Source organism: Schistocerca piceifrons, chromosome 3, assembly GCF_021461385.2.
Source record: "Schistocerca piceifrons isolate TAMUIC-IGC-003096 chromosome 3, iqSchPice1.1, whole genome shotgun sequence".
NCBI lineage: Eukaryota > Metazoa > Arthropoda > Insecta > Orthoptera > Acrididae > Schistocerca > Schistocerca piceifrons.
In genome coordinates, this window is record NC_060140.1 from 193311474 (window position 1) to 193338842 (window position 27369).

General features: G+C 40.3%; 1 protein-coding gene across 1 annotated transcript in view; it reads left to right on the forward strand.

Moving 5' to 3' along the window:
* LOC124789030 (C2 domain-containing protein 3-like) overlaps positions 1 to 27369 on the forward strand; it is a 70211-nt gene that overhangs the window by 27781 nt on the left and 15061 nt on the right. The window contains exons 5-10 of the mRNA XM_047256318.1: positions 3850 to 4113; positions 4192 to 4697; positions 12375 to 12524; positions 12732 to 12902; positions 12989 to 14236; positions 20957 to 21133. Of these exons, the coding sequence (XP_047112274.1) occupies positions 3850 to 4113; positions 4192 to 4697; positions 12375 to 12524; positions 12732 to 12902; positions 12989 to 14236; positions 20957 to 21133 (2516 nt within the window). The remainder of the gene's footprint in view (positions 1 to 3849; positions 4114 to 4191; positions 4698 to 12374; positions 12525 to 12731; positions 12903 to 12988; positions 14237 to 20956; positions 21134 to 27369) is intronic.

Sequence of the window (27369 nt, forward strand, 5' to 3'; positions counted from 1 at the left end):
AGTAATTTATACTGATGGCTCCATGGTTGCTGGTCACACTGGTTATGCTTACACCAATGCGAGACACTCGGATCTTCGTTCCTTGCCAGATGGCTGTATTTTTTTTTACTGCAGAACTGGTAGCCATGTTGCGCGCACTGGAGCATGTCTGCTTCTGCTCAGGACTGTCCTTCACTATCTGTAGTGACTCCTTGAGCAGTTTTCAAGCTATCGGCCAGTGCTTCCCTTGCCACCTGTTGGTCCTAGTTATCCAGGACTCCCTTTCACTCCTTGATCAATGTGGGTGTTCAGTGGTTTTCATTTGGACCCCAGGCCATGTTGGGATCCCTGGCAATGAACTTGCTGATCGACTGGCTAAATTGGCTACGAACAGGCCATCTCTTGCTATTGGCATTCAGGAAATAGACCTTGGCTCGGCATTACATCATCAGGTTTTGGGACTTTGGAATGCAGAATGGCACACTCTTTCTTCGCCGAACAAGCTCAGGGCGATAAAGTATTCTACAGCTATGTGGCGGTCCTTCTTATGGTCCTCTCATAAGGCCTCTGTTGTCCTTTGCTGACTCTGCATCGGCCATACTTGGCTGACTCCTCTGTCTTGAGGACCCCCCTCTCTGTCCTTGTGGCTCGATGTTGACTATGGTTCACCTCTTACTGGACTGTCCCAACTTAATCGCCCTGTGATGGACGCTTAACTTTCTTGACTCGATACCCCGGGCGTTAGCTGACAATGCCTCAGCGGCTGATCTCATTTTACGGTTTCTTCCTGATGGGGAAACCAGCATGTTTCCACTCCATAGAGGCCAACTTGGTTTCAGGCTTGTGGTAACTCATCATCAGTGATGATTCTTTTCAGAAAGTGGTGCTCTTCTGCATAACAGGTTAAGTGATCCAGGTTTGTCATCATTCGCTGGGCCGTTTGGTTGCCTGTCAGGTTCTTAGGCACCCAGTAAGCACCAACTTTACGAAATTTCAACTTTTCGTGAACAGTATTGTATCCACACAATAGGAAATGTTGACCTGCTGTGATAAGGTTCACAGACGAACATGCCAGTTGTTCATAATTGCTGCCTCAGTGGCTCCAACATTCTGTGAGGTTGCAGCTTTTAGCAGCTGCCCGGAGTGTGGCGAATCACTAGGACCACACGACCCTCTTGGAAGAATGTACTCCACATAGAGACATTGTTACACTCCATACAGTTGTTCCCATACATGCCACGCATGTCTATGTGAATTTCACTTGTTTTATGCCCTTTGGCCCACAAATATCAAACTACACATCACTGCTCGTCAAAGATTTATGACAGTAACATGCCCACCATTTTTGTTTCATAGTTCAAGCTTCTCTTGCTAGAGCTGCACATGAAAACAAAATACCCTGCGTAGTGCAAACTTCAGACTATATCAGAGTGAAATTTCAATGTTGCAGCTGGAGTAGCAGGGGAGGAAAAAATTATTGTGCCTTACTTTGTGATCCTCCTTTATAGTAGACCTGCTAAAATATTTAGATTCAGCTATTTTTGCCATAAGAATAATTGCTAACCTTAGGGACATAGAAATCACTAAGCTAACATGTTTTGCATATTTCCATTTACCGATGTCTCATGGAATTATATTTTGGGGTACATCCTTACTTAAGCAAAAAGTATTCATTGCGAAAAAGAAAGCAAATACACTCCTGGAAATGGAAAAAAGAACACATTGACACCGATGTGTCAGACCCACCATACTTGCTCCGGACACTGCGAGAGGGCTGTACAAGCAATGATCACACGCACGGCACAGCGGACACACCAGGAACCGCGGTGTTGGCCGTCGAATGGCGCTAGCTGCACAGCATTTGTGCACTGCTGCCGTCAGTGTCAGCCAGTTTGCCGTGGCATACGGACCTCCATCGCAGTCTTTAACACTGGTAGCATGCCGTGACAGCGTGGACGTGAACCGTATGTGCAGTTGACGGACTTTGAGCGAGGGCGTATAGTGGACATGCGGGAGGCCGGGTGGACGTACCGCCGAATTGCTCAACACGTGGGGCGTGAGGTCTCCACAGTACATCGATGTTGTCGCCAGTGGTCGGCGGAAGGTGCACGTGCCCGTCGACCTGGGACCAGACCGCAGCGACGCACGGATGCACGCCAAGACCGTAGGATCCTACGCAGTGCCGTAGGGGACCGCACCGCCACTTCCCAGCAAATTAGGGACACTGTTGCTCCTGGGGTATCGGCGAGGACCATTCGCAACCGTCTCCATGAAGCTGGGCTACGGTCCCGCACACCGTTAGGCCATCTTCTGCTCACGCCCCAACATCGTGCAGCCCGCCTCCAGTGGTGTCGCGACAGGCGTGAATGGAGGGACGAATGGAGACGTGTTGTCTTCAGCGATGAGAGTCAATTCTGCCTTGGTGCCAATGATGGTCGTATGCGTGTTTGGCATCGTGCAGGTGAGCGCCACAATCAGGACTGCATACGACCGAGGCACACAGGGCCAACACCCGGCATCATGGTGTGGGGAGCAATCTCCTACACTGGCCGTACACCACTGGTGATCGTCGAGGGGACACTGAATAGTGCACGGTACATCCAAACCGTCATCGAACCCATCGTTCTACCATTCCTAGACCGGCAAGGGAACTTTTTGTTCCAACAGGACAATGCACGTCCGCATGTATCCCGTGCCACCCAACGTGCTCTAGAAGGTGTAAGTCAACTACCCTGGCCAGCAAGATCTCCGGATCTGTCCCCCATTGAGCATGTTTGGGACTGGATGAAGCGTCGTCTCACGCGGTCTGCACGTCCAGCACGAACGCTGGTCCAACTGAGGCGCCAGGTGGAAATGGCATGGCAAGCCGTTTCACAGGACTACATCCAGCATCTCTACGATCGTCTCCATGGGAGAATAGCAGCCTGCATTGCTGCGAAAGGTGGATATACACTGTAATAGTGCCGACATTGTGCATGCTCTGTTGCCTGTGTCTATGTGCCTGTGGTTCTGTCAGTGTGATCATGTGATGTATCTGACCCCAGGAATGTGTCAATAAAGTTTCCCCTTCCTGGGACAATGAATTCACGGTGTTCTTATTTCAATTTCCAGGAGTGTAGAATTGTGTGTGGGGTTCACAAATTTACATCTTGTAGATCTCTCTTTAAGCAGCTGGGAACATTATCTGCAGCCTCACAGTACATGTACTCACTTATGATCATGAGTTGGAGAGTAACATGTATGTTAACAAGAGTAAAACTAAAATGAAAAATAATCTGCAGTGCCCTTTAATGAATAAGCAACCATAAAATTCTTTGAGAGCCTACGCTTGGAAATAAAATATCTGGCAGAGGTAGTGGAAGTGTTTTCAAATGTAGATTAAAGATTTTTGTCTTTAGCATCTCCTTGTTTGTGTGTTTTCTATGTTTGTTCTTTTGTCACATTCCACATCACAGCATCTATCATGAATAAGATCTATGGAAGAAGAAACTAACTAATTACTTAAATGACATTAACTTTGCAGCGTCAAAATGACCTCTGTTCTTACAATCTGTTTGCAATTAGGTGAATGTCAGATAATTCATAAATATCTATATACTTTCCCAAGAAGCATTACTGGTAAAAATCAACATTATGTCGTAAACATCCCATGTGCCACAACTGCAGTTTGTCTAAAGATGTTCCCCTGTTAAGGATGATAAAGATAAAGGAATGCCTGGAAACACAGGCAGACAGCTGAAAATGTAGCAAACTGGAAATCATTTTTAGTTGTAGCTAAGAGGAGACACAGGACATTATTTCAGTTTTTTTCTAATAAAAACAAAGTCTTTTTATGCTTGAAATAATAAAATGTAACTTCTATGAATACAGGTGACACAACAGCTAATAATACACAACTTCAGCATGACAGACAGTCACTGAATGATATCCGGTGGCTGCGTGTCGATGTGTGTCGATTCATCTTACAGCAGGACACTGTGCTCAAAGTATTAGGAACAAAGTTTCTCCCAAGATCATCATTCTTTGCTGAGTTTGAACTACCAGTAAATCTGGTATGTCCATGCAAAGGCAAGCAACAGAAGCCATGGAATAATAGAGTTCATCGTTTTTGTTCGAGAAAGCAGCTAAATAACGGTAAGTATCAAAGATACTTGTGTGAAATGTAAAGGAATTTCCTGAAGTAATGTGTTTAACAATTTATGTTTGTTTCAGTGGTTGAATTTGATAAGAGCATTAGCTGCCGCATTCAGACAAATGGTGGTGACACACTCGAAAGGATAAAGTTGTCAAACCTGACATTCACTATGTATTCCCGACACATGAAACAGAAAAGTCCAGTGCTGATTGGTACAGGTGAATTATCATTAACACAGCTTCTAAAGCCAGATGCATCAAACAAGCATGAGATTCCAGTTTTCTCAAAGCTGCAATCTGTTGACGGTCCTCTGTTTCTGGGAACTCTGATCGTGGTTGTGGAACTCATATCAAACAAGGACATGTTAAATAATTCAGGAGTACGTAATGGTAATGGAAAACAGGATAATCAGCATCAAGTCCTCTCATCGTCATCTGAGGAAAGTGGGTTGAAGCTGTCAGCACAAAAAGCAGAGAGATGTAACAGTCAGAATGAAGCAGTACCAAAAGAGAATGCTGTACCCACGAAACTTGCTACCAAAATCAGATGTGCTGATACTGAACAGGATTCATTGAGAGAGAAGGTATATTCAAGAAATGTACTAACCGTAATATTGTACTTGTTTTCTGAATGTATACTGACTAATTCTTCCTCAAATGAAATTAGCATGAACAGTATTCCGTTAAACTGAAATATTTGGTTGACTTCTTTACTAAGGGCTTCATCACATTGCCTTTGGACTGCAGCATTCTCTGGCAGAAGCCTTTTTGGACTTTGGGACAGATCCCACTTAGAGTACTTCCTTTCACTAGGTGGTCCATCAGCTATTAATTGGAAATTTTGAAAGGAAGAATTCTTATTTGCAATGGACAGTACATACAATATGGGTTTGACATCACAGGTCTCATATTTGTCACCTTAACCCTTGCATGGGCGCGCCGTTGTTTTGTAACACAAGCAGACGCATGATGCACCTTGTACTTACGTAAAGAACAGCTGTCTTTATGTTACCAAGGTAAAAATATATGAGCAAAATCACACTTAATCATAGTGTGATTAAACAATGATAAAAGAAACTTACATTATGTGGGGTAAATTACTGTTTAATTAAACGGTAATAAAATAAGCCTTGCGTTATATCAATCTGTTGCCACATACAAGTGTTACCACACAGTAATGACTCGCTAGAAATGGTAAACAGCACAGTTGCATCAGATCCCTGCCAACCGCTTATTTAAGTACTAATTACATTTGTAGATAACTGCCCCATTGTGGGATTGTGCTGCTAGCTCGGAATCTGGATAATTTTCTTGCATGGATTGTAAATTTTTTACTCACCTATTTTATTTTATGTTACTGCTGCTCATTTGGATGTACGACAGCATAATTTGTTACTGTCTTAGCCGAAGCAATAATGAAGGAATAAGTACTGCCTCACAATTGTAAAACAACAATGTAACAGTACAAAACAATGTTATTTGTGAGTGGTGCACTTTATACACAGTTATGTCTCCTTAAGGGTTAAATCTATTTGGGGTTGCCTGTTATTTGGTTTCTTGTATTGTTTGAAGGATAGTAGTCAAAGCAATTGTATAATCCATAATGGGATACAGAGAAGCATTTATTTCAATCTTGTTTTGTACAAAAAAGCATTTATTTACATCTCATTTTGCTGTAAACAATGGAAATGTGGGAAAGGCTGAGAAAGTTGTTCTGAATTATAACAACTGATGTTCAGTGAGTCACCCAATATGTGAAGTGTTACTGTTTAAAGCAAGCTCTTAAAGGGTCTACTTATTGTTATCGATATTGCTACTGGATGAGCTTCCATATATCTATACTCTTTCAGCGACTATTGGCCCCATGAGATTGTTTATACCTCTTGTACAAGTATTTATTAATTTTTTTGTGACTTCTTGAATGTGTCCCTAAGTTATCTTTCTCAATCTGAACAAAGCTTTGTAGTATCCTGTCGTCCTATGTTGATACAGTGGCAAATTCTGTGAACAATATGAGGATAGTGGTTGCCCATTCACATTTTTGTTTCACTTATTACATCTTTTCTATGGATCTTCTCAGTGTATCCTCTCATTGGACCTACCAAGAACTCTGTATAGTCAAACAATACTTGAGAATGGTCTGTATAGAAGAGTTTGATACATCTAATAGTGCAAAGATATTATAATTGTTCAGTCCTGTTCAGATTAACTGCTGCCTGCTTTTTTTTTCTCCTCCTCAGTGTCTGAGCTAATTCCACTTAAACACTGCTGTGAATTGTAGGTATCATTGATGCTGCACTCAGACAGTGTTGGTATATTTCATCTGCTTAATATGCCTTATCTTACTTACACTTATATTTATAGTTAGTTTCCATTCTTTTTACTAGGCATTGGCTTTGTTTATTGTTATCAATATCACAAGATATTTTTGAAGGAAGTAATTTTGACAAAAACAATATTTTTATAATAATTTATTACATCAACAATAACTTTAATATGTTTAAAGTATTCACATTACTGGTTTCAGCAGGCAGCTACCATCTTCTGATATATAATGAAAACAGTTAGGGTCTTCAAACATCATGATGTTAACTAAAATATTTCAGTGAATGTACATCATACTACCATGTGGTGAAAGACCACAATTAAAATATTGTCCTCTGCAATCATATAGGGGTTGTATGTGAGAGGGTTATATATAGGGAAATGGGAAGCTGGGGCTAGAAGGGCAGAGCAGAAAAAACATAGGTGAAACTGGGCAAATAACAGAGTACTTTGAATTACTTAAAACTGATATTTTAAAAACATGGTCAAAAACACAATCGTTAAAGTTGAAAACTTTATAAATTTTTAAAAATGTTTTGTTAAAAATATTTAAAAAAATAATATGATAAATTGTTAACTGACTTGGATGTCAGGGACTATCATCCTCTAAAATAACTAAACAAATCATAAAAATATATGTATACTTTTTGTAGCTAATTTAACATCCAGAACAAGTTTTATAAATTTTGTAATAAAATACAAGTGCTATAATAAACAATTAATGAAATCATAATCAGACACATTTTGTAAAACATGTGTCATTAAAGAAAAATACAACCAGAAAGACTCATTAATAAAAAGCAGTTGTAAATGTTATTATAGTGATAAAAAGTTGTTATTAAAACTGCTAAAATGAAACTGCAGTAAAATAGATTGTTATTAGGGCCCTCTGCTGGGTGATTCCATAATGTTCTATTGTTGGTGCTGGTGGTGCCACTGTGTTTACTCCTGTGTTCTCAGTAGTGTGCAGTATGCTCAGCACAGCTGCTGCCTTTCATATAGTCGCTGTGATTTGTCAGATGCCACTTCTCTCCATTCCAGAGAAGGATGAGAGCATTAGAAACATTAGAAAAGGAACTCTCATAGCAACCATTTTGATAGTTCAGCACATTTACAGGATCCTGCATATTGTGTGTGTGCGAATTTCAAGTTATTGTAATATATCTAGTGAGAGCCCCTTATCTGCACTACAGAATATTGTAAGATTTCTTTATAGGCATTCAACAGTGTGCAATCATCAGATGTGCATTGAAAGCTGTCTTATTACTATGGAGTCATGAGTTTTCTTTAAATCTAATTTCAAAGTATTGCCCAGTTTGTCTTATGTGTATTTTCTGCAATTGCTACACTTGATTTGGTACACTCTTGAACTTTGAAATGAATTCTTGTTATTATCAATCTTATGGTGTAATTGGGTTTCAAGTGGTTCTTTTGTTTGGAAACATAACTTTGCCATTATGAATATATTTTACAATCTTGTTGGATACCTGACCATAACAAGTCGTAGGCACATACATTGTTTTTTCATCCGTATTATAGTGTCCTCTGTTTCCCATTGTGTTCTTTGCCGTATGCTGCAGTTTCTATTTTCTCTTCATGTACTGTGAAGCCACAGGATTGATTCCATATCTGTTGTTCATTACTATTTGCTTTAAGATATCAAGTTCAATAGTTATTTCATTTTCAGTTAGTGGCAGTTTGAGTGTTTTTATACTCTGTTCATCATAAGAATAAAGCTGATTTAAACATTTAGGTGCAATAATAAGGATATGTTTTATGCTGTGCATTAAGTGCACATTGACTCAGTGATAATATGGGACGACAGCCTTACGGGCACATTTAACTTGGTCAGCACTGGCCGGTCAGCAGGTACAGCTAATCTGCAGTGACGTGGATAGCTGCAGTTCACATGTAAAAAAGAGACCAGCAGAGAAGCAATACAGCTTCAAATTTCATTTAATTTTTAGGCAGAATGGAATAATACACTGCAGCTGCCACAGTACAGTTCTTAGATGACTAGATGGAAAACGTAACTTGCTCTCATTCTTAGGTAACATACTATTGTAAATAAAAAAGAGTGGTGAAAATTCCTAACTTAACCACGGGGTATTTTTTCTGCATAAGCTGTGTGTAATTTAAGAGAGTATTGAAGGGATTTTACGTATAGTTAAATATTGAAGCCTCTGAAGGTGTTACTTGGAATCAGCTGTCTGGTAATATCTGAACTCCTTCCATATCGAAATCTTAGGAATACATTTCTGTTGTAGAACTGTCATCTGCTACATTGATGACGAGGCTATCAACAACAGATCCATGAATCCATCCAAACACCTGATTTTCTCCTCTTCTTTAATGACGTGCTGTTTTGCGTCCCGTCAGTGTTCAGCAGTGATGTGTGACAAAGCTCCACACATTAGTTTAAGTATGCCTGGCAGCTTAAGTGTCATATTATTTCTGGTGACAAACCCCTTAACCTGGCTCCAGATCAGTTCTGTTGGGTTCAGACTGCAGTGGTACAGTAGTAACCTAACGACCGTGTGACCTGCAGACTGAGCTACGTCATCAACAATGTGTTGGTCTACAGTACAACGTTCAACCTGTTGCAGCAATTCAACTTTAATTGCAGCAGGATAGACATTGGCTCCCTTTTCTACCAAATAGTTTACAATGCCTTGCTTTTTCCAATATTTTTGCGGCCTACGCTCAACTTTCATGCTGTGATAAAATGCATTGTCCATTACAATAATGCTGGAGTACTTTAATGTGAGCAGAACGTCTCTAATAGATTCAAAAATTAAATCACCACCTTCCACAAAACTGCATTTGCTACCTATATGCACAATAATTAACCTCTTTCCTTCTCATGTCAGTTTTTTTTATGCCTTTTGACAGACATGCAACAAAAGCTTGGCTCTTACCAGTAACTGTTGTACTAGCCCATGTCCCGCATTATCCCAGATCTCATGTCTAAATTTGCGAATCTGGCAAAGATAATGCATCCTCCACAAAGAAATATGATCTCTGTCTGTTACTATACTGTTTCATTTTCTTTTTTCTAATTGGAAACTGATGTCTCACATTAGTTTGTGAAAAGTTGTCCCTTTAAAACTGGGTTAATCTTCATTGTAATTTAGTTTTAAATATCTTATCTCTTGTGGGCACCTTGTTTCTTAAGAAAAATGCATGCACCTTTGACCACACAGCACTTATCATAAAATCGTCACACTTTTGTAAGACACACGGTTAACTTTTCCCCGTCTTCCCTACTGTGGAAAGTTTGCAGATATTTTGTTTTTCTTTCTGTGCACTAAGAACACTTGACACAGAAATACAAGTAAAAAATGGTTCAAATGGCTCGGAGCACTATGCAATGTAACTTCTGAGGTCATCAGTCGCCTAGAACTTAGAACTAATTAAATCTAACTAACCTAAGGACACCACACACATCCATGCCCGAGGCAGGATTCGAACCTGCGACCGTAGCGGCTGCTCGGTTCCAGACTGCAGCGCCTAGAACCGCACGGCCACTCCGGCCAGCTATACCAGTAAATTCAGATGTCATTTCTGCAGCCTGCTGTATCACTAGTGATGGATAGTTTTCTGTCAACTTGTTAAAAGCATTCAGCACAGTCTGTTTCTCACCATTTATTAGTGGTGTTCCACGTGTGTGTTGTTTCAGAACGGAGCAGAAGCAGCGTCAGCCATTTTCACACTACGTATTAACAACGCGACAATCGGAGCACAACAGTACACACACTGTGACTTTACACAATTTTTTAAATAAAAACTACATAGCTAAAATATGAGAAAAAAGAGAAATGTAAATGGCTATTAATACATTAGAATATCTGAAATTATCATTTACAGTAGCATAGTAATAAGGTATCTTATATATAAGTACAACCTATTTCCAAGAGCGTAACAACAATGATGTACATGTGCTACAGCTGCTGACCAATCGTTGCATTTGTGTTGATTTACATCAGGTTTATTCTTATAATGAACGGAGTATAGTAATCATAGCATGAAAGTATATGCACGTTTTCCATTGTTCCAGATGACAGGATTGCATGTAAACAGTGGCATCAGTGGTTGTAAACTTTCTAAAAATTGGAATACATGTTCACCTCTAATGTTGGTTAATGTCAAATCTAAGAAATTGAGACTATTGTTTGCTTCCATTTCAACCATGAACGCATTGTGTTTAATTTATCAGCTAAATTATTAAGTTCAGCTTGACTACCATCGAATAGTGTGATAGAATCCTGTACATAACAGTTGTAATACCTAATTTTCTCCGTTATTTGTGGGAATTGTTGAAGCTTCTGCATTCCAAGTATTATACATACATTTACAAAGGTTGCATACTTACAGTTGGTTGTACGCCACTCCTTTTTTTATTTAAATGAAATTGTCTAAGACAATTTGCAAGGTGCTATTGAAAGGTGGTTTTATGTGTTGTATGTATAACAATGACCGCATTGAACTTTCATCAACCACACTCAGCTATGTTTAACTTTTTGGTGTTCCTTCACCATGCACTGTGACACACCAAATTCTGTGTTGGTAAATCCTCAAAGAGTTAGATTCTTCCGAGTTGTATCACAGTGAATAAGACAGTTATACACAACTTGCATATAATCGCAAATTACATACCTTTTTAGACAAGGCAACAGCCTCTTCCTGGAACATGTGCAGAGTGACTACCTCCCCTCCCCTTCTCCTTTTTCACAGCAATCTCATTATGCAGCTTTTGAAGAGTAAAGATAAGATTATTTTACAGATTGGTAAGCAGTTTCATTATTCACTTGGTAATAAAGAATGATTCATCATCATATCACATTTTTCTAGAATAGAAAATTCATTGATATTGTGATCAAATCATAAATTTCATCTCATTTATGATTTTTAACATTTTACATGAGCACAGTATCCAATATCTTCTGTTGAGTATGTTCTTATGACAAAATTCATTTTCAGGACTTAGAATTTTTATTGGTCAATGTACAGTGTAGGAAAAGATAGATTGCTGTGTAACATAAAGATGACACATTAAGTTGAAGACAAGCACAATGAAAAAGACACTTACACAAAGCATTGGCCAGAGCAAGAATGCGTTCTGGCCTGAGCGGCCAGTGTTGGCCGCAGAGTGTACTTGCTTGTGTGTATGAAGATACACTTCCTTTGATATTTGCGGCTTCCAGCACACATCTTCCTTTCATTTATTCCTTTTCAGCAGAAAATGTTTTCCTGTTTCTCTAAGAATGAATATAGGACAATCTTTCATCAAAGTTGTTAGGTTAGTTTACTCCATCTTTCTCAGCTCATGATTATCTTTGCCACAGGAATTTAAACAGTATGACTGTAACATGAATTACTGAGGAATAATTTGCAGCACTCAGTCACTATTTACATTTTAATTTCACTTTACTGCCCTTGATTGATTTATTAAATTTTCATGCCCTTCCTTGGAAGATACACTTTTAGTTTAGCCTAGATTTTATTTACTCTTGTTACTAGGAACTTCTTCTTGCATTAAGTGTATTGTACCTTCAGAGTTTTTATCAGAATGCATTCTGATATGAATAGCCACACTGACATGAAGGAAGAAGAAGTTGCAACAAGTGCAAACATTGTTGTTCTAATTATCTTAGTTTAGTGTTAAACTAAAATCACACCTTCAAAAATTGAATGTGAGAACATATAAAACACAAAAGGATAGCCAAATAAATTTGAGCACCTAAATGGTGACTGATTACTGTAAAGCCTTCCTCTATAATATCTCCTTCTTGCTTCCAACTACCCCTAATCTCTCATTCTTTTGTGAAGGACATTTAACAGTGACATACAGTTGAAGTTTCTGAGAGACACCGAGTCTCACCGTTATCTACACTACTCATCAATGTAGATAGTTAACAATTTATGTATGTTTTCAGATATTACTACACATTCTTCTGCACATCCCAGAAGGCTGTGGTTTTAGATATGAGACTACATACTTGGTGACACGCATGCTTTGGCATGAAAATGTGTCCAGGAGCAGTGTTCAGTCTGGCACAGAATCTCCGAAGTACGACTTCCATGAGGTATAGATTCCCAGATATTTATTTTAAAATTAAGCTGCATGTTTTGCTTGTAAAACAGTCTTCTTCACTTTTATGTTATTATTAAGCAGTAATAAAGAGTACCACAGAACTCTTCCTTTTATAATATGCTTTTTTCCAGAAATGTGACAATTTGTTGTTGCATTTTAACAATATAATTCAGAACTTCATTCGAGTGTTTCTTTCCAGGTCCTTCCTGTGTACCTAGACAATAATTTCTTACAAAGGTGTCATAACAATATAATGGTAACAGAAGTCTGGTGTGACAATAAATTACTAGGTCTTGTGAAAATGTCTCTGGAGCCTTTCTACACTGCCTTCTGCAATCAAACTGTGAGAGCAAAATGGCTCACACAAAAGGTAAAGTTGTTACAAAAGATTTTACTCTTAAACAAGCATTTCTGGAGAATATTAAAATACTTAATTTCTGTCTTCTTCCATTTTAGAGTCCTGTTGTTGGACTTGATGGATGGGTTGACATTGTGAATCCAGCATCTGGGTTGAAAGTTGGGCAACTATTAGTCGTCTTGGCAGCTGGCACGAAGACTCAGATCAAAACCTTTGAGTATTCGCTCATGCCTGAGGTGTATGGACTATCTAATGATAAAAAATTGAATTGTGAACAATTGTATGATTATGATGAAGATTGTAATAACAGAATTGTGAATCATTCTAATCCAATACATAAAAAAAGTCATCTTTGCAGCTCTAATGACTCATCAACAAAACAGAAACCAGGTCATAGACAACATGTAGTAAGTGGAGGCAGCATCATAGATACAGTGTTTCCTCCAAAATTTGTGAATGGTGAAAGCACTAAGATCACTTCACCATATGAAAGGCAGGGAAACTATCGCATTTCTCATGGTAACCCTCATACAAACAAAGAAACTGCAAAGCCTAAAGATAAAATTTCCGTTAATAACAGCAACGATGTTTTGATGAACAGCGCTTTTGAATCGAGTGAAACTAACATTGAATCAGCTGATTCAAATATGGGGATTTCAACATCTGATGATGATATCAACAGAAATCTCCATGGCCATGTTACAAACAGAGAGAAAATATCAATTATTGGTCATCCTAACAGTAGTGGCAAGACTTGTACTCAGAAATACCATTATAGCGATTCTGTCACAAAATCAAAATCTGGAAGCAGCAATAGACACTATACAGATGATATGTTAAATCCAGGTTTCTTGTCATCAGATAGAGATATATCATTGTCCCAGACATACCATGTTTTGGATAAGAGAGGAAGTGAAATGGAATACATGTGCTTGAATACAGCTTCGTCTGAACTTGATGAACAAGCGTCATCTGTTGACAATGCCATTATAGAAAACAAAAGAAGAAGACGTGCAGACCATCAAATATCATCCACTGACACTGTATCTACAGAAGTGTCTGTTGGTTTTTCAGGCACCGTAGTTGATACAGTACATCAACAGGAAGAAAGGAAATCTGAGACATGCTTTCATGCACACGTTGAAGTTATAAATGCTTTGCATCTTCCACTTGTCAGAAGGAGTAAGAAACGTGTCCAGCCCAGTTGTTATGTAACTTTTGAGGTCAGCACTCCTACGTGTGATGATGACAAGAAGCTGCTCACAACTCCAGTAGCATGGCACACCACAAGCCCAGCCTGGGATTGGTCATGTGACACGTGGCTTCCAGTGCGACTTCTCAAAGATGTGAGTATCTGTATATGATCTTTTAACCTCTAATAATGACATGCAGAAGACAAAGCCATTTAAAAATATGTATTTATTGTATGTAATGTGCAGATATTTGTTCAGGTTAGAACACTAGCATTTGTAATTGATCTGTGATTGATTTTAATTGTTTGAAAACAACCCTAAAAGGGTTTTCCAGTGTATATTTTGTGTGTTAGTACTCAAGATTCTTGTAAGGATAAGTGTTGTGAAGAAACATTAGGATTATTAATGAACAGAGCAACAAGTTTATAGTTTTTTCAAATGAAATTTTCAGCTTTTGACATAAGTTTTTTATTATTGATTTGTTTCACACTATAATGATTGTGGATTTACAGCCATTATCAAATGCAAAGGTGAAAACACATAATTAAATATCAGGTATGTCCAAATGACATGTCCTTGTTGAAATTATGTCATTCAGACATGTTGGGTATTTAATGACTCTTTTCATGTTTGAATTTGATAATGGCTATAAAGTTGAAATTGTGATAGGATAAAATAAATGAATTATAAAAAATTTACAGACAAGAGGAAGCAGTCCCACTAAAGAAGTTCATTATGCTTGTGTCCCTTAGTAAAAGAGAAATCATCAAATTTCATATAACTTTATTTGATGAAAACTTAGAGTAAAGGAATACTGTTATTAACACATTATTTCATCTTGATGAGAAGTTTATAGTAGCTGTTACTTTTAGATCAAATTTACTGGAATCCTTGTATTCTACCTTGCTATTGAAGACAACTTTTTTCTGAGCCAGAACTCTAATTTCAAACTTGGCTTTAAGGTTTGCAGTGTTTCTTTCAGATAGCAGTAAGGGAAATGAGATGCTGGTTAATTTTGTGATGTTAATGTGTCAGATAAAATTTAATATAAAAATAGTTGTAGTTATTAAATTGCCATTGCATTGAAGCTGTGCCCATTGTTTTAGAAACAACGTGGTCTAGAAAGTTTCATATAGTGTCTGTATTATGTTCAGTGGTGGCTTTGATGTTGGGATGGAACTTGCCAGAAATGTCAAATGATTGTTCTTTTTCTACCTTTTTACCTAGGAAAAGTTCAGTTGTGTGATTACAGTGAATGCTGTAGTCAGTACTTTCTTGTGGTCAGCATAAATATTTGTGAACACTCTAATGAAGTTTGATTACATGACCAGAACTTCTGTCTGTTCATAAGATTTGTTCTTAAATTGAAAATCATTATGTTTAACACAAACTCCAGAAGATCTTTAACTCCTTTATTGAACTGGTTTCAACTTTTGCTTATGTTATTTAGTGATGGTTCAACAGGAATATTTATGTGCAGATCTACAATATCAGAAGTTACGGGCCTTATTTATGCGAGTATCTAAATGTTGATGACTGACTATGTGAATTAGGTGTTTTTATAGCTCCAAAGTGCATCAAACTTCAATATTGAAAAAAGACAGAAAAGATATGGTAAATGACATATTGTTATTTAAATATCTCAGTTCTGTAAATTAGAATAGATTAAAATTGTCACATGTTAGTGTCACAGGTTGAGTGTAATATATATTTTTGACAGTGCATCTGTTATTGGGGGTCATCTGGGAGTCATTTTCAAAGTATCAGATTTGTCAAGATTGCTACCAGTTCCTTTTTATTACTATGACTGTATCCAACATTTCTACACTGTCATCATTGGATCTTGTAACAGTATGAGATGTTCATTGTGGTGTCAAGCAATTAGTATACTGGGACATAAGCACAACATGTATGGTTTGATTGTGTGTTATGTTATTTGTGATATATTGATGTTTCTTGCCATTTTTCATTTGATGGAAAATCACTACATGACTTTCAGTGTTGTAACAAGCATATAAATCTAATAGTGTTACGAGATCTGATGATGACAGTGTAGATCTGTCGGAACCAGTCATTGTAATAAAAAAAAATACTAAAGACATTGGTAAATTTTATTCTTCAAGAGTAATACGAATCTAATATTCCTGATAACAGAACTGATTGAAATGTGGAGTAAAATTTGTATTCCTTGAAGCAGTCCAAAACAATGTGATTGAGGTTTCAATACCTCAAAAGTAATCCCAGTAGCTGTGAAGACATTTATCTCATAATAGGGTAAGGCAGTCAGTTCCTTTCCCACAGGAATTTAAAGATCACTGGTAGAACCGCACTCACAACCACTCACATCTCAACTTTTTGTAAATTGATACCCAAGAGGGTTTCGAAAAGTACTATGCACTGCAGAATATCTGTACTGTAGGACCAATGATTCCTATCCAATTTAAAAAACTTATGGGAAATCATTTTTGTAGAGAAAAATTATATCATTCAATAACATGTAAGGATGTATCAGCTTCTTCATACCTACCATTTCACGCAGTGTATATTCATAGTGATGTGTGTTACCTGAGGGTGTAGTTTTCCAGAAAATCCACAAACAAAAAATGTTTGCATTCTCCCCACCACCTGAGAGAATCCCATTGATCTTGAAAACTGGTTTTGGTGTTTGCTCTTGGGAGATAAATGGTGGTACTAGACTCCATCCCTAGTAATGATGTGGAACAGAAATTGTACTGCTCCTTCTGATTGAAAGGCACAACCATTCTTTTGAGTCCCTTGCCCCTTCTTTAATTGAAGTGGGACCCTGTGTGAACTTTATTATATCAGTGTGTAGAAACATAGATTGCAGCCAGCTAAACAAAACTTTCTTTGTCTATGATGTATTGATTTTCCTAACAGAGGGAGGTGTCCTGCGTTGGATTTGACTTTCTGAAATCATCTACGGGGTGGTGTGGGTTAGGGTCCCAGGTATCACACCCTGCAGCCATTTATCAAAAGAGTCCTCCTCTATGAGTAACTGATGGAAAAGAATTTCACACGTTGTACTAGAGTCTCAAAATATGGTGTTGTGCAGTGCTTTGGTGTAGCGTAGTGGTTAAAATACCTTCCTGACATGGTGAATTTTGTGGTTTGAATCCTGTCAGATGTTTTATTCAATTAAATGGATTAGACACATCTACCTAATAGTGTGTGGCATCTCCTTTTCTCTAGTGTTGTGGCATGGCCCCCATGAGATATGAAAAGCATTGAGGAGCCATTATGATCCATCACCACTGAAATTCTACCTACAACTTTCAGAGATTGGCCTGAAGTACACCCAATGTGCACACATTGCACTCAGCAACATCCCAGAAGTGCTTACTAGGATTAAGGTCAGGTATTCTTGGAGTGAAGGGGGCTACACAAGCACCCTTATGTGTGTGGAGCGTTCTTCAAATTGTTCTAATACAGTTCAGGAATGATGGGAATGTGCGTAGTCTTGTCTACAATGCAGGTCATCTGCAATGTGTTGTAGTCAAACAAATGAAGGCAAATGGTCAAACAGTTATGGACCGAGGTAGACATTTGGGGGCTACTTTTCATCTCACATAGACATCCCCTGCCCAAGAATTCATCCAGTTGCTCTGCCTGCTAGAATGATCCTTGTTTGGCAGATGGGATGTGCCATATCAAGTACTTTTCAAAATACTCCTGTGACCTCACTAATCTGTGTGCTGGGTGTTAGGCAGTGAGCTGAGTTTCATGTGTGTGACAGTGACTTGTAAACACTATTAACAAGAATGTGGTTCTGAATAATATCGTTTCACATCAGTTGTTGTCCGTAATTGTATCTGTGGGCGATATGCTGCACTGAGGATTGTCTATCCTCTGTGACGCTCGGCAGCAGTCGACAGTCACCTTTGCCATCAGTAAATTGTTGCAGTGGCAGCTGACCAGTTGACTCTGGTGGCAGGAGTTTTCCCTTAAGTATACTCATATTAAAAACCAGTGCTTGCCCAACCCATGACATGGAATTTTGAATGTTTGAGCCACTCACATTGTGTGTGTAGTCAAATCTTTTGATATTGCATGTCATGCCCGTCTTGTGCTCAAATGTCACATAGATAGCTAGCAAATGGTGTGATGAATCCCAGTCTCATGTCAGATTATTCCTTTTCCCATGGCAGCAGAATGCTATATCTTGAACACAGTAGCTGTATTTAATTCCATTGCTCTTGGGTGTTTTTCTTCCATATTTTAACTTGGATGGATTTAATTTTTTTCTTTTTCTCAATTACAGTAATCATGAAAGACAAATGCATTTGCTTGTGCATTTGTGCATGCCATGATCCTGTTCGGGAAGGGGGGGGGGGGGGGGGGGACTGACAGTAAGCTTGTATCTTTACAAGATGCTTTGCAAGATGTATGTCTTTACTGCTGACTTTCTTCAGTGTTTTAATCATATGTTTCCACATTCTCTGTTACACATGTCTAGTGGATATATTTTCATTTTGGTTCTTCAAGTTGGTATTAGTTATGGCCTTCTTCAAGTTTCTTTTATCTTTTATGTGTCCAGTTTACTTCACAAATCCCAACTATTGGTGTCGACCAATTTAATGATGTGTATCTTGCATTTTAATTCATCAGACAAGAATATGGTTCATCTTAATGATTCATCAGACACTGAATTATCATTAACCTTAAGGCTAGGTAGGGCTGTTATTATCTGAGTCAAGATGTTATTTTTATACTGACTGTGCACTGTGAGTTGCTGCTCTGTGGCCTTTTCAAAGCAATAATTCTAGCATTTGTTTAAAGTGAATTAACAAAAAAAAAAAAAGTGGAAACATAATATTGATGAGTGGGTGGGGATTTAAAGTTTAACCACTGCACTACTCATTCTTATCAGTACATGATGTCACATTCACCCATGAACATGTGACATGTTTGACTTGTTTCCTGTCTATTACTTGGGGAAAAACTCTCTATACGCTCGGGTTCGAGTTTTGTTTATTGAACATTTTCTTGGAAGGGCAACAGACAGTTTCCATACTCCTAGATTTCAAGAAAGCATTTGACACAACACCAAACTGCAGACTGCTAACAAAGGCCCAAGTGTATGGCATAGGTTCTCAGATATGTGAGTAGCTCAAAGGCTTTTTAAGTAATAGAGCCCAGTACATTGTCCTGGATGGTGGGTGTTCATTAGAGACAAAGGTTTTGGCACAAGTGCCCCAGGGAAGTATGGTAGGACCACTCTTGTTTTCTTTATACATCTGATGGATAGGGTGAGCAGCAATTTTGACTGTTTGCTGAAGGCCGTTTAGTGTACAAGAAAGTGTGATCTTTTAGCAACTGTAGGAGGATACAGGATGTATATCTATCTGGTGTGATGAACGGCAGCTTGCTCTAAATATGGAAAAATGTAATGTTGATGCAGGTGAGTAGAAAACACTCCTGTAATTTTTAATGCAATATTGATGGTGTCCTGCTTGATAGAGACATATCTATTAAATATGTAGGTATAATGTTACAAAGAATTGGAACTGAAATTGGCTGTGGCTTCCTCGAAGAAATAAAGTGATTTAACAAAACAGGGGAAAGGTGATATTGATGAACGGATGGGGATTTAAACCTTAAGCACTACGCTAATGCCAGTTTTAGGAAAGAAGAATGGTTGATGTTGGTTTATTGAGAATTAGTGTTGGTTATCTTTGAAGGAGATGTACAGAACACTGATGTGACCCATTCTTGAATACTGTCCATATGTTTGGGAACCTCACCAGGTTGAATTACTGAAATTTATTGAAGCAGTTCAGAGGCATACTGCTAGTCTTGCTACCTGCAGATTTGATTAACACATGTATTTTGGAAATGCTCTTTAAACTCAAATGGGAGAACTCTGAGGGAAGAGGATACACTTTTTGTGAAATACTGCTGAGAAAATTTAGAGAACAATCATTTGCAACAGATGGCAGAACACTCCCTACTGTCACCAACATATAGCTCGTGTAAGAACCGTGAAGACAAGATAGGGGAAATCATTGCTCATACAGAAGAACAATGACAGTCATATTTCTCTTGTGCCATTGGCATGTGGAACAGAAAAGGGATTGACTATAAGTGGTACAAGCTACCCTCTAGAATGCGCAATATGTTTTTTTTTGGGAAACATGTATGTAGATGTAGATCCCTGAGCATAGTTCTGAATTGACAGAAATCAAAAGCCTTCACATGTCTAGTGTTATATTCTTGACCACTGCAAATCTGACATCTCAAGCAATAATGTTACTGTATGTTGCATCATTGTGGCTATTACGTAATGAGTGCCTTGCTCTGTTGTCAGTGTTTTTGTTTTGAAATGTTAGATGTAGCAAATCTGGGACAATCAAAAGCACTATGTCTGATTTCCCAGAGAAATAGGCTTACAAAGGTTGCTAAAATATACATCACTACTTCTTCCATAGATGCTTGGTGCAAAGCATATGAGTAGTGCCAGCATTTTGTAAGGAAGGCTGAGTGTGTTCCATTTGCACTGGTCTCCTCCCTAAGGCAGTGTGTGAATTGAGCAGAGATTAGTCCTGTAGCCACGAATTGTATAGTTTCACATGTAACTGGCTCTTCGTTTTGTGCATCATAATTTATGCTTTGCTTTTCTATTTAAATTGTAGTGTTATAATTTTCTGATTTTTCCAACATGTTTTCCATATTTTGTTTCAATCCAGTCTTGCAATCCTAATAACACTGTCGTTTTTGGTGAAGATGGTTACAACTTCTAAATTATTTATGTCTGACAACGAAAAAGTTATGTATTACTTAAGGTCAGGTTTTCTGTGCAACATTTATAATGTTTTCTTTGAGGTACTCAGTTTTCATATGGTACCTCATTTCCAGAAAAGCAAGTCTCTGATATTTAAGATTTGGATTAAAGCTGAGACTTCAGGCAAAGAAGAAGATAATATACTTGGACATGTGTCTGTTGACCTAACTGTTCTGCTGTTTGGAATGCCATGGATATCTGGTTGGTTCAACATAACAGATTTCACTGGAAACAACAAAGGGCAAATAAAGGTAAGAGTGCATTTGTTTGGCTGAATGGAGGGAAGAGTACTAGAAGACAAATACGATCACTTATGAGGATGAGGGCGTAAAAGTCCATACATTGAAGTTTGTTAGTTCCAAAGAGTTTTAATATACTTGTTGTGGCTCATTTAAAAAACTGAGTCCTGCAATAAAAAAGAGAGTCCATAACAAACAAATTTGAAGTACTGTCATGCAATATTAAAAGCTGCGTATGTGTGGTCCATTTATAGTCCATTATACAGACTAGGCTGAGAAGCAAACCTCTCCTTTCCTCTTTTTTGAAGCACAAGAATGATGCACAAACTGGCGAATGCTACAAAAATTCTGTCAGTTACCATTTCAGATGTGCATGTCTGCTGAGACAACAGGGATAGGAGACTCACCAATTCTGTGTTTCTGTATTCAAGCACTCTCATGTTTTGTTCACCCTTTGCATTACAGGCACTTTTGGACACAAATATGTAAGAGTATAAGGGATTATTGAACAGTACTTACAAAAAGACTATCTCATATAAATTACACGGTTTGTAGTTCCACAGTTAGAAAACATAGTAACAAACACTATTATATAGAATTGTATAAGCAGTTGTGAAGTGACTTTGATGTTGCAGTGTATGTATAACTTTTCCTCTCAACAATGATTAAAAACAAATCATTCATGACTTTTGTATATAATGCTCAAACTCACCCAGTGAATGAAAAATTAAAAATCTAGTTAAGACATGTCAGATAAAATAATATTATTACCAAGAATCCTGATGGTTTAGTTTATACAAAAATATAATTTCATTTGGTCAGCAAGGGAAGATACCGTAATAGCTTTTAATTGGCATTTTATAGTGTGAACTTGAGTTGTTCTTCAATTTTGTACTTATTATCTTGATTTGTCATATTTAATGGAGTTCTAATTTATTGTCTTTCTGTTGTTTTGGTGAAAATAATGAACTAAAATCATGTTAAAGGAATATATGTTTCTGGCCTTTATACAGATAGGTATTCAATGGATAAAATGTAGGAAACATTCTGAAAATAGTTCTAGATGCTCAGAGAACAAATACTATGGAACTAAAGTATTTCAACTATTGAAATAAGTAGAAATGTCCTGCTTTCCAGCAGTGAACTATGGATGGGCAAACCACTTTAAAATTTGAGAAGACTGTAAAATTCCTGTAAGTAAGTTTTCATGAACTGTGGAGTAAATAGAATGTATTAAATAATGGCAAATGTCTTATAAGTGCACTTGGGCCCACCCAGGGGGCTCACGGTTCGTTCATGAGATCGTGCATGCTGCAGATGGGCCCCTGAGCTATTGCAGTCAATTCTTCCTTCCCTGGCTGCATTTCTTTTACCCTGCCCTCCCTCCCTATCCTCACTCCTTCCCCGTTGCCCCCCTCCTTCCCCTCTCTCGGTGTTCTGATTTATGTCGACCTGGGAATCCACCTGGTTACCTGTATTGGTTGCAGTTTTGTTCTTTTTGCCTGTTCTTTCATCCTATTTGGCATTTAGGTATCCACTTGAGGTTTGACCTACACTTCAAAATTTCCTGTTTTTAGTTTGAGCCATTTCAGGAAGAATTCCCTCCCTACCATCTATGGTGTGCATTCCTCCCCCCTTTCCTTCTCCTCTCCCTTCCCAGCTGTAGCCACCTTTCACCCTGCTAGGTCACCAGCATGTGTAGCCAGCCATGTGGTAGGACTGTTATGTACCCATATGGCTGAGCCCCCTGACAACACAGGGATCACGCTACTGATACCTGTGCTGTTGCCTCCCCATATATGCCAAGGAGGGGCTGCTTATCTTCTTGGAGCATCGGAACTCCCGGCAACAACTGCCATGCCAGACAGCTCTTGCTCTGGCTGTGTGGCGCCCATGGGGAGAGCCCCTGGTCGGAGTGGGTGAATGCTTGGCACATGAAGCACGTCAAGCTGCAAAAATCTGGCCGTTCTCAAATGGCTGTCTCTTCGAATGGTGAAGGATATTTGAATGCTGCTTTGTATGACTCGGCAACCTTCCTTTCCGTGGCTATGCCATGGGAGGAGGGCCAGCATGCCGTCTTGGGATGAAACCCTATCCACGTTACCTCATCTGTACTAGGACGGATGGAGACACATTCACTGCCACAAAGCCGTTGTTTTTCGTGGAAAATATTGAGGACACGTTTGGTGAAGTGGAGTCTCTTAATAAGATGCGGACGGGTTCACTGTTGATCAAAGCTTCTTCTGCCACCCAATCCACAGCTCTTCGTGCCTGTGATAGTCTTGGCAATGTTCTGGTGTCTATTTTTCCTCACCAATGTCTGAGTATGATCTAGGGAGTGAGTTTTCATAGGGACCTCATCCTGCAAACTGATGAGGAACTCCGGCTAATCTGGAGCCGTGTGGCGTTCATTTTGTTCGACGTGTGCAGAAGGGTTGCAAAGACAACTGCATAGATACTGGCGCCTTCATTCTGGCTTTTGAGGGGGACACCATCCCACAGAAAGTCAAGGTTATATGCTACATATGTGACGTGAAGCCGTACATCCCTCCACCTATGCGGTGCTTTCGATGCTTGCGTTTTGGGCATATGTCTTCCCACTGCATGGTGGACCCTCTGTGTGATGACTGTGGATGCACACTCCATGAGGGAAGCTCCTGTGTTCTGCCACCTGTGTGTGTCAGTTGTGCTGACTGCCATTCCCTTACTTGCCCGATTGCCCGGCTTACAAGAGGGAAAAGAGGATACAAGAATACAAGTCTGTACATCACCTGTCTCATGCTGAGACTCACTAAAAGTATGAGAGACTCCATCCAGTGTCATTATCTTCAACTTTTGCCTCTGTTACATTATTTCCTCCTCCTGCCTCTTCCTTACCCCAGCCCCATCTCACTCTCCTCTCCCCCTCCCCTGCAGTTCCCATGGCCTCCCGTCCAGGAGCTGCTCCCCCTCCCTGGCCGAAGAAGTACCCCCCCCCCCCCCCTTTCTTCAGCACCTGCCGATGATCGGGCTCCCTCCTGGGACCCCTCTCCCCAGTGTCTCTCAGGCCGGAAGACTCCTACCACCACTTGGCCATTAGATGCACCATCTGTGCACCCTAAGGTCGCACACTGTCTTTCGGTTCCTGATCTTGCAGATGCCTGTACTCCCTCTGTGCCCTGCCCTCCTCCACCTATTCCACCTATGAAAGAGGAAAAGAAGAAACATAAATCCCAAGGCAAGGCACCCCCTGTGCTCCGGAAGTGCCATCTCCCCCCTCGCAACCTGTGTCTGACGTTTTATTTATGGATGTCACCACATCCTTGTCGGTGACGACTACTAACTGAGAGACATGACCTCCTTTTGGCTTCTTTATGTCTAACTTGGACTCTTGCCACACAGTCATCCAGCGGAATTGCAACGGTTACTATCATCACATACTGGAAGTGCGTCTTATCTCCTCCTATTCTGTGTTCTGTCTTGTTCTTCAAGAAATGCATTTCTGTGATGGCCACTCTCCAACATGTTGTGGTTATCGGGCGTTCTATCAGAACCGTGCCAACCCCAGGATAGCATCTGGTGGGGTCTGCACTTTGGTTCGCTGTGATGTCATTAGTGACTGGATCCCCCTATGTATAAACTTGAAAGCAATAGTGCTCCGAGTGCAAACGACTCTGGGAATCACCATTTGCAATGTCTACCTTCCTCCAGGTAGGGCACTTCCTTATGCTGAACTGTCTACCTTAATCCAGCTACTCCAGCCCCTGTTCTCCTCCTTGGGGACTTCAACGCATACCACACCAGTGGGTGAATTCCACTTCAACGAGTAGGGGTCTCCTAATTGACCAACTTATCATGGACCTCAATTTGTGTCTTCTCAATGATGGTTCCCCTACCCACTTCAGTACTGCTCATGGCACCTTCTCTGCTATTGATTTCATGATCTCCTCCCCTGCCCTCATGGCTTCCTTACATAAGTCATTCCATGATGACCTTTGTGACAGTGACCAGTTTCCGGTGATGCTATTGTTCCCCTGCTGCTGTCAGGCTGATAGGCCCCCATGTTGGGTATTCCGCAGGGCCAGTTGGCCTTTATATACATCTACTGTACACTTTGACACCTCCCTCTCAAATTCCATTGTTGTAGTTGTGCAAGGTGCGTCTGCCACTATTCTTAATGCTGCTGGCACTGCTGTCCCCCTATCCACAGGTCCCCCTTGTCATCGACTGGTACCACGGTGGACCCAGGATGTCGCTGTTGCTGTCTAGGACTGCTGACAGGTGCTGCAGCGATTCAAGCAACACCCTTCACAGACCAACCTCCTCGCTTTTTAAGTGTCTCCATGCTACCTTATTGAGTGGAGTAAAAAGGAATGCTGCGAGCGCTATATTTCCTCCCTGGGGACGTATGCCTCTGCCTCACAGGTTTGGTCCAAGCTCTGTAGCCTTCTGGTCTGCCAATGACTGTCAACTGTCCAGGGTGCTCTTTGCACTGATCCATTGGTTCTCGTGGAACACCTCGCAAAACTCTTTGCAATGGCATCAGCATCCTCTTCCTATCCTACTACCCTTCTCTGGCAGAAGCGCAGAGTTGAACAGACTCCCCCTCTGTTTCATCCTGCACCATGCTGAGCCCTATAATGCACCCTTCACTGAATTGGAATTCTTGCAGGCTCTTACCTCTTCCTGAGACATGGCCCCAGGCCCGGATTCAATCCACAACCAGATGATCCAATACTTGGACGTACCCCAGAGGCAACATGTCCAGTGTCTTCAACTGCATTTGGTTCGCTGGTGCTTTTCCATCACAATGGTGAAACAGTATAGTTATCCCTGTCCTTAAGCCCAGGAACAACCCAATGCCTCTTGACAGCTACTGCCAATTTACCCTGATGAATATACTTTGTAAACTGCGCGAGAGGATGGTCAGCTTCAGATTATTTGGATACTCGAATCTCAAGTGCCTTTTGTCCCCATATCAGTGTGGCTTCTGGGCAGGATGCTCTCCAACTGACCATTCACTCAGATGGGAATCAGCCATCCGATAGGCCTTTACTCACGGCTGGCACCTTGTCGCAGTCTTCTTAGACCTACATAAGGCATACAACATGCCTTGGCACCATCATATTTTAGTTACCCTCTGTGACTGTGGCTTCTGTGTTCCCCTTCTGACTTTTATCCGCGAGCTTTTATCTCACTGTGTTTTACGGGTTTGAGTTTTCACTTCACTCAGCACCCCTCAGATTCAGGAGAATGGTATCCCACACAGTTTGTGCTAAGTGTCACACTCTTCCTTATTGCCATCAATGGGGATGTGACCTCTGCTGGGCCTCTGATTACCCCGGCATTGTACGTCGACGATTTTTGCATCTGGTGCAGCTCCCACTTGGTAGCATGTGCTGAGCGCCGATTCCAAGGTGCCATCTGATGGGCCTCTGCGTGGGCCACCTCCCATGGTTTCCAGTTTTCTCCCTCCAAAATGTGGGTTATGCATTTTTGTCATCGACCTACAGTACACCTGGATCCAGAACTTTATTTAGGCGACCAGCTCCTCGATGTTGTATGGGCCTTATTTTTGATAACAGGCTGACAAGGCTGCCCCACATCCGCCACTTAAAGACTACATGTATGCTGAAGCTTAATGCTCTCCGTCTCCTGGCCCACACATCTTGGGGTGCAGACTGTTCCACTTTTCTCCATCTTTATCGTGCTCTGGTCTTGTCCAGACTAGATTACGGCAGTCGGGTTTATAGCTCAGTAGCTCCTTCCACTTTGAAACTGCTTGACCCTGTCCATCATTGTGGGGTACGTCTGGCGATTGGTGCCTTTCGCACTAGTCCCATTGATAGTCTCCTCCCCTAAGCGGGGGTTCCCCCTGTACCCATACAACGGAGCAAACACCTTTTTTCTTATGCAGTTGCCATTCACCAATTCCCTGACCATCCTGTGTACCCTGTGCTCTTTGCCAATGAGGGATGTGTTCCTCCTAACGCCCACCCACAGGTGGGACTGCCGGTTGGCATGTGTCTCACTTCCCTCTGTCGGGATCTCCATCTCCATTCACTGGACTGCACCCTGTGTCTTTCCTCCCGTATTTCCCCCCCCCCCCCTCCCCCCCTCCCCCCTTGGATGGTGCCTAGATGCCTAGACCACAGGTTAGGACCAATTTACTCCAGGGTCATAAGATCTCTCTCGCGTCTATGGTTTTCCAGTGTTTTATATGTGCCATCCTTGCAGAGGTCCAGGGTGCCACCATCTTTTACACTGAT